General features: G+C 45.5%; 1 protein-coding gene across 10 annotated transcripts in view; it reads right to left on the minus strand.

The window, feature by feature from the left end:
• The window catches only part of SETDB1 (SET domain bifurcated histone lysine methyltransferase 1), a 30811-nt gene that overhangs the window by 14424 nt on the left and 4246 nt on the right, over nucleotides 1-12141 (minus strand). For 8 of the 10 annotated variants that reach the window (XR_016210620.1, XM_008264468.5, XM_017345898.4 and 5 more), the window contains exons 4-10: nucleotides 6522-6556; nucleotides 5684-5783; nucleotides 4825-4950; nucleotides 4458-4659; nucleotides 3899-3972; nucleotides 2969-3159; nucleotides 109-238 (exon numbers count right to left, since the gene is read on the minus strand). Coding sequence is in view for 9 of the 10 variants with exons in the window: in XM_008264468.5 (XP_008262690.1) it covers nucleotides 109-238; nucleotides 2969-3159; nucleotides 3899-3972; nucleotides 4458-4659; nucleotides 4825-4950; nucleotides 5684-5783; nucleotides 6522-6556 (858 nt within the window). In the remaining variant the exon portion in view is untranslated. The remainder of the gene's footprint in view (nucleotides 1-108; nucleotides 239-2968; nucleotides 3160-3898; nucleotides 3973-4457; nucleotides 4660-4824; nucleotides 4951-5683; nucleotides 5784-6521; nucleotides 6557-12141) is intronic. The other 2 variants (XM_070077719.2, XM_089299958.1) reach the window with 1 other exon arrangement.

Raw genomic sequence — 12141 nt, forward strand, 5'->3', positions numbered from 1 at the left:
CCACTGAGTCTGCAGTGCCACCACAGTGAACAAAGGGTAGCCACAGTATATGGTCTCCTTTGCTGTCTGGCTGTATCTTCCCTCCCCTGGGTACCTCTCAGGACGTACCCATATTTGGACGTGTCCTGAACTGTCCCCCTTGCTTTTTTTCCAGTGCAGAGGCCGAAGATGTCTTCATGCTAAACATGGGCTCCAGCCGTGTAGAGCCTCGATAGATCCACTCACATCTTTTGTCATCCTGGGGAGACAGGAGAATGGGGGTGGGGGAGACAGGTTAAAGGTAGAATCTGTCCTGTCAGTTGTGGAGAATATTCCACCTACCTGGGAAATCTCCCCAGTGAACCCTGAATGCCCTATATTTTCAATAAACTTAGGTACCAGGTTCCATGACAGGTATCAGAAATAAAAAAGAATACACTCATTAAGAAATTATAGGGGCCGGCGCTGCGGCTCACTAGGCTAATCCTCTGCCTTGCAGCGCCGGCACACCGGGTTCCAGTCCTGGTCGGGGCGCCAGATTCTGTCCCGGTTGCCCCTCTTCCAGGCCAGCTCTCTGCTGTGGCCAGGGAGTGCAGTGGAGGATGGCCCAAGTGCTTGGGCCCTGCACCCACATGGGAGACCAGGATAAGTACCTGGCTCCTGGCTTGGGATCAGCGTGGTGCGCCGGCTGCAGCGCACTGGCCGCGGCGGCCATTGGAGGTTGAACCAACGGCAAAGGAAGACCTTTCTGGCCGGCGCCGCGGCTCACTAGGCTAATCCTCAGCCTAGCGGCGCCGGCACACCGGGTTCTAGTCCCGGTCGGGGCGCCGGATTCTGTCCCGGTTGCCCCTCTTCCAGGCCAGCCCTCTGCTGTGGCCAGGGAGTGCAGTGGAGGATGGCCCAGGTGCTTGGGCCCTGCACCCCATGGGAGACCAGGAGAAGCACCTGGCTCCTGGCTCCTGCCATCGGATCAGCGCGGTGCGCCAGCCGCAGCGCGCCGGCCGTGGCGGCCATTGGAGGGTGAACCAACGGCAAAGGAAGACCTTTCTCTCTGTCTGTCTGTCTCTCTCACTGTCCACTCTGCCTGTCAAAAAATAAAAAATAAAAAATAAAAAAAAGGAAGACCTTTCTGTCTCTCTCTCACTGTCCACTCTGCCTGTCAAAAAAAAAAAAAAAAAAAGAAATTATAGGAAGGACAGATGACTGAGTGTTAAGAAGTATCGCAGTGGTTATAAGGCCTTAGGAACAAAAGGCTGAGATAACACAGAGAGAAGAAATCTAATTTTGAGGAGGGAAAAAGGATGAGCCTAAGAGATCTAAGACTTAAACTGAGCCTCGAAAGATCATCAAGAACTCCAGTTCCTCAATCCATCTTCTTTGTCCCATCATGCTACCAAAACCCTCACCCTGGAAAAGCTCTCTAAAAACATCAAAACTATGCATGGGTTGGTATCATAATTAAACTTAGGAAACTAATTTTTTTGCTATTTATTTTTTTATTTTTTTGACAGGCAGAGTGGACAGTGAGAGAGAGACAGAGAGAAAGGTCTTCCTTTGCTGTCAGTTCACCCTTCATTGGCCGCCGCAGCCGGCGCACCGTGCTGATGGGACAGCAGGAGCCAGGTGCTTCTCCTGGTCTCCCATGGGGTGCAGGACCCAAGCACTTGGGCCATCCTCCACTGCACTCCCGGGCCAAAGCAGAGAGCTGGCCTGGAAGAGGGGCAACCGGGACAGAATCCGGTACCCTGACTGGGATTAGAACCTGGTATGCCGGCGCCGCTAGGCGAAGGATTAGCCTATTGAGCCGCGGCGCCGGCCTGCTGTTTATTTTTTAAATATTTATTTATTTTCGAAGTCAGAGTTACCAAGAGAGACAGAGACAAAAAGAGATCTTCTACCAGCTGGTTCACTCCCCAAACAGCTGCAATGGCCAGCCCTGGCTAAGCCAAAAAAAGAAGCCAGGAGCTTCATCCAGGTTTTCCATGTAGGTGGCAGAGACCCAAACACTAGGGCCATCTTCTGCTGCTTTCCCCAGGCCATTAGCAGGGAGCTGTATTGGAAGTGGAGTAGCTGGGACATGAACTGGTGTGCAAAGGGGATGCCAACATTGCAAGTGGCACCTTTATACTCACTATATCACAACACTGGTCTTAGGAAACTAATTTTGAATAACCATCCATATAAAACCAAGAGAAAGGCAAAGTAAAATTTGACCAAAGACATGGAGAACAAATAAGAGGATAAGAAAGGAAAGCTGGGTTAGCACTATGGTGTAGGAGGTTCAGCCACTGCTTGTGACACTGGCATCCCTTACCAAAGTGCCAGCTTGAGTCCCATCTGCTCTGCTTCTGATCCAACTCCGCTAATGTACCTGGGAAAGCAGTGGAAGTGCTTGGGCCCTGCTACCATGTGGGAAACCAGGATGCAGCTCCCATTACCGGTTTCAGCCTGGCCCAGAATTGGCTATTGTGGCTAACTGGAGAATAAACCAATGGATGGAAGATTTTTCTCTCTCCTTCTGTCTCTGTTGCTCTTTCAAATAAATACATCTTCTGGGGCTGACACTGTGGTGTAGCAGGTAAAGCTGCTACCTGCAGTGTTGGCATTCCATATGGGTGGTGGTTCAAGTCCTAGTTGTTCCACTTCTGATCCAGCTCTCTGCTATGGCCTGGGAAAGCAGTAGAAGATGGCCCAAGTGCTTGGGCCCCTGTACCCGAGTGGGAGACCTGGAGGAAGCTCCTGGCTGCTGGCTTCAGATCGGAACAGCTTCGGCTGTTATGGCTGTCTGGGGAGTGAAAGCAGCAAATGGAAGACCTCTCTATAATTCTGCCTTTCAAATAAATAAATCTTAAAATAAATAAATAATAGATAAATCTTCCCCCCCCAAAAAAGAGGGAAGCTATGGAGTAACTATAAAATCATCTCATTATAGTTTCTTATGCCCCACCCCTTAGCCTCTTGTCTCCAGAATTCTAGGAAAGAACAGTACCAGGAAGAGGATCCTGACTAGGCTGCCGTCCACTTCCTCAACTCGTGACTTCCACCATGTGCCCTCCCACTCAGTCTTGATAAGCTGTCCACTCTTGAGCAGCACCATGGGTCGGTTGGGGTAGGCAGTGATATACTCCTCTATGAAGTCTCGGCAGGAGACGTCTTCTATGTCCTCCCAAGTCTTCTTCACTGTCCCAAGGAAGAAGCAGAGCTAAGAGAGGGCAGGCAGGCCATGTTGCAATAGGAAAAAATGGACAGCAAGGAGACATTTGGTATTTTTCAAGTAGGGAGGGAGAGAAAAAATAAAGGAAGAACCATAACCTCAAGGGAAGCAAAACCAAGACTAAGTACTGAACCTAATGAGTAAAGGTACATACAAATCAAGGAGTATCTGAACCGCCAGGCCAAATGCCTGCCCTGTATTTAGAGGACTCTGAATGTGTTTACCGCCATACTATGTGGAAACACAGCAGTGTCAGCTAACTCTTTTGTAAGTAAAAACAGAGGCTGTGGCAGGAGTCTGTTACTAAGCCAGAGTAGTGAGCATGGAGGACACTTAAAGCTCCATCTAGCACTGCTTCTATGGAAAGCACTGTACAGACTGCAGATTATACAGAAGACTAGCACAGAAGTGAAAAACTTCAAACCCACATCACTTAGAGGTGAAAGCAAAATCCATGTGTAATATGAGCAGCCCACCCAAAGTCAGTCATAATCTTCTAGTGTCTCACTCTTTGGCTACTAATATCCAGCCTTAGAGATAAACATTCAAACTGTACCTCCCAAAGGACATCAATCAAATTTATACTCTTTTGAGACTGAAGCATTCAAAACACTGGGACTTTTTTTTTAAAAACTGGGAATCTTAAGAAAAAACACAAAGTAGAGGAGAAAACAATAGAGCTAGGGAAGGTAGGAGGACACTCACATGGCCGGCAAATGGGATACAGTTCAGACTGTGTGACATAGGATGCGTAGCCATCATCGAAGAAAATGAGAAACCTGGAAAGGATGACTAGCGTTAGAAAGGTCTGGGGGCTATGACATTCCCCGGGACCAACGTGAGCTCCCAGGCCTCTGGATCATAGCAGGAACTACAGAGAACTACCACTTCCTTCCTTATAAGAGTTAGGAATTTTCTTTTAATCTAACCAATGCATCCCCACTTTTATAAAATCCACTTATTCTTGTTCCTCTAACATAGTCCTATGCTGCTAACCTTTTATCTCCATTTCTTGCTTCTACATGAATTTCCTATTCTCCTCATCATTTATCAATTTTGATTACTCTCCTAGTTTTTCTCCAAGTTTTCTCCTTAACAGAAAAATAAGAGGAAAAAGAAAAACAGTTCACTTATTTGGTTCCTCTGACAAAGAAAGAGAAAGGGTTTCTGGCCACTGGGGAGTAAGAACACAAAAGCTAATTGTGGGATCTAGAGGTGCTGTGCTCCTGGCCTCTACTCCCTTTATAATCCTCTGCCCAAGTACCTGAGCTTGTTTTTGACGTTTGGTGTTTCGGCTACAATGCCAGCATAGAGCCAGACCTGGTTCCCATCTTTGTACTTGGCCACCACTCGACTGCCCACGAACAGCTTGTCAGCGGGAGGGTGGTAATCATAGGCAATATGGTTCCCTGACAGCAGACTCTTTCCTTTGTTGTCAAATTTCACCTTGTACTTCTTCCCTGGCCCTGAGTACAAGGGAAAGAAACAAATTTTTTTAAAAAGCTGTCAGTTTCTGAGGAGCTTCTGGCTGCTCTGTAAGATACAAAGGCAAAGGCTGTAGGGAAAGGAAACAAACAGCATGGAGACCTGCAGGTGCCCTTGCAGCAGTGCTCCCTCTAGCTGGAACATACCGACCGTCTGGATGGCAATCAGGGTGCCTTTGTGCCACGTCTTGGTCCTCTTCTTGCCCAGAATCCGCATGCTGACTATCAGGTCACCATCTTTGCTCAGTTCACCCGACATCTGACTCAAGGTTCCTATGGAAGAAAGCAAGTTGTTTTAACCAGCTCCACCACAGGTCCAATATAAAAAATGGAAAGGTAAAAATGACAGTACAGTAATCAGGGAAAATGAGGCTATCTTTGATCCTTCGCCACTTTGGTGCTTCCCCTGGCCAAGGGCAGAAACACAGCACTGTACTAACAGGAGAAACTTGAATAACAAAAGTACACAGGTAATTCAAGAATGTCTCACCTAAACGTAATGTTCCCAATTTCTTAACAGTAGAAATAAGGCCACTCATTAGATACTAAGTAGCATCTATAAAACATTTTCCTGGGTGATATCTATGAATAGCCCATTCTATAAAGCTTCCCTCAGATCTCTATGCGAGTCCAATTTACTCTCCCCCCCCCCAAATCTACATGTTGAAGAAGTAAACAAGGGCTTGGAAAATGCCTAAATGTAAAAAAATAAAAAGATATTAAGATAAAACCATCACAGACTAGAAAACCAGCATCAGCATAATTGGGACCTGACAAGTACTGAGGACAGTAAGTCTGGCATATCACAACCAGCTGATCAAAAACACTTTAAGTGATAACAAGGAAAAATAAAATCACATATAATCATATACTGACATGGCCATACAGCCAGCTTCTACTAACAGGTAACAAAGGATTCTGAAAATGCTAAAGCAAATCAATTTTATCTATTAAATCTCTACAGAAATTCACCTTCCATCTATACCAGATACTTCATGACCCTAACCTTTGTGTAGATCCTGGGAACTGCTCTTCTTGTTGACAGCATCCATGAACTTCTGGACATCTTGAGCTGATTTTCTTAAAGCAGCCATAGCTTCACGGAGCTACAGGGACGGTAATGAGGGAAACAAATTTTGTAGCATGAGTTAGAAATAACTTGAAAATAAAAAACCTAACTTTCAAAAAATAAAATGGAATGAGTTATGCATGGAATCTCAAGCAATATTGTCTTTTCTTATAAACCTTGTTCAGAAATCAACTTTAGGAAGATTTTGTAGACTAATCTCAAATAGCTGAACACTGCTAAATTTTATTTTCATACAGCACCAGTGTGTGCATCTCTTTTTTAAGGATTTATTTTATTTATTCGAAAGACAGAGTTACAGAGAGAGAGGCAAAGACAGAAGTCTTCCATCTGCTGGTTTATTCCCCACATGGTGAAGCTGCAATGGCCGGAGTTGAGCCAATCTGAAGCCAGGAGCCAGGAGCTTCCTCCGGTTCTCCCATGTGGGTGCAGGGGCCCAAGCACTTGGGCCATTCTCCACTGCTTTCCCAGGTATATTAGCAGAGAGCTAGATCAAAGTAGAGCAGTTAGGACTTGAACCAGTGCCCATATGAGGTGCCAGCGCTGCAGGCTGGGGCTTTAACCCACTGCACCACAGTGCCTGTCCATGTGTGCATCTCTTGTTAATACCTTTTTGGATTCTTATAACGTTTATTAGAGGACTAAAACTTACAGGGCTGATGACAGGGTGAACATGTCAATGGTTAAAATGACAGGATGGTCAGCCAAAAGTTCTTCCCACTTTCATACTCTCATCCCTCACTCTTCCATTACCCACCTTCTGATCTTTAGGAGTTCTGCTCCCAGCATCACCTACAGATGAAAAGAACTCTACTGAGTGTAAAAGACTTACAAGAATTTCCAAGAAATCAAGATCTAAGTTATTTAAAGAGTTATCATGGAGGCATTATCAATAATACTTGAAATATATATATAAGTACATATATATATATATATATATATATATATATATATAAGTACTCAACAGACTGGAAAGATTCACAATAAATGAATGACAGTGCTTACTTTTGGATAAGTTACTCGGACAGGTGTTGGTCCAGAGGATTTGCAGTTTTCATTCTGTATCTGAATTCTTACGACTAAAATCAATGCAATTTAAATAAAATGTGGAAAATGAATGAAGCAAAAATATTTATTCTTTTTTCCCCCAAAAGATTTATTTATTTATTTCAAAGGCAGAATGAGAGAGAGAGATTTTCCATCTGTTGGTTTACTCCCCAAATGGCCGTAATAGCCAGGGTTGGTCCAGGCCAAAGCCAGGTACCAGAACTCCACCCAGGTCTCCCATACGGGTTGCAGAGGCCTAAGTACTTTCCTAAGCAAATTAGCAGGGAGCTGCATTGGAAATTGAGCAAGAGGGACTTTGAATCAGTGCTCCAATATGAGATGCCAGCATCACAGGCAGCAGTTTAGCCTACTGTGCCACAATGCCAACCTCAAAATGCTTACTTTTTTCTTTTTTTTTTTGACAGGCAGAGTGGACAGTGAGAGAGAGAGAGAGAAAGGTCTTCCTTTTTGCCATTGGTTCACCCTCCAATGGCTGCTGCGGCCCCACCGCGCTGATCCAATGGCAGGAGCCAGGTACTTATCCTGGTCTCCCATGGGGTGCAGGGCCCAAGCACTTGGGCCATCCTCCACTGCACTCCCTGGCCACAGCAGAGAGCTGGCCTGGAAGAGGGGCAACCGGGACAGAATCTGGCGCCCCGACCGGGACTAGAACCCGGCGTACCAGCGCCGCAAGGCAGAGAATTAGCCTAGTGAGCTGCGGCTCCGGCCCTACTTTTTTTTTTTTTTTTTAAAGATTTATTTATTTATTTGAAAGGCAGAGTTACAGCAGAGGCAGACAGAAAAGTCTCCCACCCACTGGTTCACTCCCCAGATGACTGCAATAGCCAGAGCTGGGCTGATCCAAAACCAAGAGCCTATTTTGGGTCTCCCACATGTGTACAGGGGCCTAAGGGCTTGGGTCATCTTCTACTGCTTTCCCAGGCCATAGCAGAGAGCTGGATTGGAAGTGGAGCAGCCAGGATTTCAACCATCCATATGGGATGCTGGCACAGCAGGCAAGGGTTTTACCTGCTAAGCCACAGCACCAGCCCCAAAATGCTTACTCTTGAATAGCACTAAGGGAACTATGTATGACAGAAATGTTCTATATCTGCACTGTTCCATCTGTTGGCATTTGACCACTAAGTGCACATGAAATACGGCTAGTGAAACAAATGAATTCCAAATTTCAACTGAAGTTTAACTCACATTTAATACTTTGTTTTGCTCTTATTTAATTATTTCAAAGGCAGAGTTAAAGAGAAGGAGAGATAGACATACACACACAGATCTTCCATCCACTGCTTCATCCATCAAATGGCCACAACAGCCGGAGTTGGGCTGGTCTGAATCCAGCAGCCAGGAGCATTCTCCAGGTCTCCCACGTGGGTATAAGGGCTTAAGTAGTTGGGCCATCCTCTGCTGCCCTCCCAGGCACACTAACAGGAATCTGGATTGGAAGTATAGCAGCCAGGACTTCAACCAGCGTCCATATGGGATCCCAGTGGTGCAGGTGGCGGCTTCACCCACTATGCCACAACTGGTCCCGATAATTCTTTTAAATGCATATATTCACAAGACTGAAAATATCATCAGCTGGAACAAGAACCAGTGCCCAAATGGGATGCTGCAGTAGAGGCTTAGCCTACTACAGCACAGTGCCAGCCCCAGCCTCTCAGCTTTCAATCCAGCTCCCTGATAATGCCCCTGGGAAAACAGTGGAGGATGGCCCAAATACGTAGGCCCCTGCAACCCAAGTGGGAGACCTGGATGAAACTCCTGGCTTCAGCCTGAGCTAGCTCCAGCCTTTGCAGCCATTTGGGAGAGTGAACCAGCAGACAGAAGATCAATTTCTCTCATTCTGCCTTTCAAATAAATAAAATAAATCTTAAAAAAAAAAAAAAAAAAAAAAAGATGGCCAGAGCTGCAGCTCACTAGGCTAATCCTCCGCCTGCAGCACCGGCACACCGGGTTCTAGTCCCAGTTGGGGAGCCAGATTCTGTCCTGGTTGCTCCTCTTCCAGTCCAGCTCTCTGCTGTGGCCCGGGAGGACAGTGGAGGATGGCCCAAGTGCTTGGGCCCTGCACCCACATGGGAGACCAGGAAGAAGAAGCACCTGGTTCCTGGCTTCGGATCAGCGCATCACGGCGGCCACTGGAGGGTGAACCAACAGAAAGGAAGACCTTTCTCTCTAACTCTGTCCCAAAAAAAAAAAAAAAAAAAAAAAAAAAAGCTTAATTAAGGCTACAGGCAGCAAGATTAACACAATGAATCAACTTTATCCTCAAATAAAACTAAGAAAATAATTTCATTCACATCAGCACCAAAAATGCTTAGGAAAAAATTTAACAAAAGTGCAAGATTACAAAACACTGTTCAGAGGCCGGCGCCGCGGCTTACTAGGCTAATCCTCCGTCTGCAGCACCAGCACCCTGGGTTCTAGTCCCAGTTGGGGCACTGGATTCTGTCCCTGCTGCCACTCTTCCAGTCCAGCTCTCTGCTGTGGCCCGGGAGTGCAGTGGAGGATGGCCCAGATCCTTGGGCCCTGCACCCGCATGGGAGACCAGGAGGAAGCACCTGGCTCCTGGCTTCAGATTGGCACAGTGCTGGCTGTAGCGGCCATTTGGGGGGTGAACCAACAGGAAAAAGGAAGACCTTTCTCTCTGTCTCTCTCTCTAACTCTGCCTGTCAAAAAAAAAAAAAAAAAAAAAAAAAAAATTGCTGAGAAAAACCAAAGACCTAAATAATTGGAGAGATATACCATCTTCATGGATAAGTCAATACTGTTAAAAAGGCAGTATTTCCCCAGCTGACCTCTAGATTTAATATAATCCCTATTAAAAAATCCTAGCAGGTTGTCGTGTGTGTTTGTGTGTGTGTGTCTGTGTGTGTATGGGTGGAAGTTTTTAGAAACTGACAAGTTGATCCTAAAATTTATATAGAATATGTATGAAATAACAAATAAATGTACAGGACTTAACAATAATTGATTTCAATACTTACCATAAAATTATAGTAATTAAAACACTGTGATGCTGCTAGACATTTAGATTAATATGACAGAACAGCATTCAGAACTAGCCCATTTACTGATCAGTCAGATGAGTTTTTTATTTAAGATTTATTTATTTGAATTGCAGAATTACAGAGAGGGGAAGGGAGAGACAGAGAAAGGAGAGATTATCCATCTACTGGTTCACTCCCCAAATGACCACAATAGCTAAGGCTAGGCCAGCCTGAAGCCAAGAGCTTCTTCCTGGTCTCCCATGTGGGTGGCGGGGGCCCAAGGGCTTGGGCCATCTTTCACTGTTTTCCCAGGGCTTTAGCAGGGAGTTGGATCTAAAGTGGGGCAGCCAAGACTTGAATTGGTGCCCAGATGGGATGTTGGCACTACAGGCTGGTAGCCTAACTCATTGAGCCACAGCAACAATCCTCATATAAGTTTTTTTTTTTTTTTTTTAATTTTAAAAGATGTATTTATTTATTTGAAAGGGGAGTGGGGAGAATCTATCTTCCATCCACTGGTTCATTCCCCAAATGGCCATAATGGCCATGATCTGGCCGCGCTGAAGCCAGGAGCTTCTTCCAGGTCTCCCATGTGGGTGCAGGGACCAAAGTATTTGGGCCATCTTCCACTGCTTTTCCCAGACCATGAGCAGTGAGCGGATCAGAAGCAGAGCAGCTGGAATTTGACGCAGGGACCAAATGGGACACAGGCAGCAGCTTAACCCATTACATCACAATTTGGCCCCCCAATGTGTTTTTAAAATCTTTTCGATTTTTTCGAGAGGCAGATATATGTGTGCATATATATCTACCTGCTGGTTCCTGGACTGAGCCAAAGCTGGGAGCCAGAAACACCATATAGGTCTCCCACGTGGATGTCAGGAACCAAATTACTTGAGCCATCATCATTCCCTTCAGTGACTGCAGCAGCAGGACAGTAGAGTCAGGTGCTGGAGTCAAGAATTGAACCTAGGTACTCCAATGTGGAACACAAGTGCTTCAGCTGGCATCTTAACTGCTTGGTTAAATGCCCATCGGTACTAAACAGATAGTGCTTTAACAAATGGTGGTCGAAAAATTGGGACTGGTGTTGTGGAACAATGGGTAAAGTCACTGCCTCTGATGTCAGCATCCCATATATGAGGGCTGGTTTGTGTTCCAGTTGTTCCACTTCTATGCAGTTCCTGCTAATGGCCTGGGAAAAGCAGCAGATGATGGCCCAAGTGTTTGGGACCCTGCCACCCATGTGGGAGACCTGGATGAAGCTCCTGACTCCTGGCTTTGGTCTGCCCTAGCATGGGCCCTTGCAGCCATCTGTGGAGTGAACCAGTGGATGGAAGACCTCTGTCTCTCCCTCTCTAACTCTGATTTTCAAAGTAAATAATCTTTTCTTCTTTGTTAATATTTATTATCTGGCTTTTTGTTTAAATATTTATTTATGCATTTATAAATAATCTATAAATGAATAAATTTATAAATTATAAGATTATAAATAAATCTTTACCAAAAAAGATACAATTAAGAAAACGAGAAGATTAGCCACATGGAGAAAATAATTATAAGATGTATCTGATAAATATAAATTGCCCCTACAATATGTAAGTATTCTTAGGGGCAGGGGTTTGGTGTAGCAGCTAAGCCACTGTTTTGAATGCCCACATCCCATATCAGAGTGCCTGGGTTTTAATTTTGACTGTTCTCTTTCAGTTTTCTGCTAATGTACACCCTGAGATGCAGCAGTAACAGCTCCTGCAGCTGTCAATTATGTGGGAGATCTGGGTTTAATTCTGACTCCTGGCTTAAGCCTGGCCCAGCTCTGGCTATTGCTGGCACCTGAGGAGTGAATTAGAGGGAGATAGCTCTCCTTCTCTCTCTCGGCCTTTCAAATAAATAAAAGTATATAAAAAAAATTCAATTTTTTTAAAAAGGGAGAACACTTGCAAATGACAAAGTAAAAAAAAAAAGTTCAACATTAGCTATTAGGAAAACATAAACTAGAATGACAACATGATACCACCATGCACCCTCTCTAACTTTGCCTTTCACTTAGAAAGGCTACAATCAGGAGCAGATGTTGTGGCACAGCAGGTTATACTGCTGCTCAAGACGCCCACATTCCACATCAGAGTGCCAGATGGAGTCCCAGTTGCTCTGCCTACAATCCAGCCTCCCACATCCCACATCCTGGGAGGCAGCACATGATGGCCCCTGCCACCTACACGGGAGACCCAGATGTAGTTCCAGGCTCCTGACCTTGACCTGGCCCAGCCCTGGCTCTTGTGGGCATTTGGGGAATGAACCAGCAGACGAAAGATCTCAGTCTCT

Source organism: Oryctolagus cuniculus, chromosome 7, assembly GCF_051225735.1.
Source record: "Oryctolagus cuniculus isolate XC-2025 breed Fujian yellow rabbit chromosome 7, ASM5122573v1, whole genome shotgun sequence".
Taxonomy (NCBI): Eukaryota; Metazoa; Chordata; class Mammalia; order Lagomorpha; family Leporidae; genus Oryctolagus; species Oryctolagus cuniculus.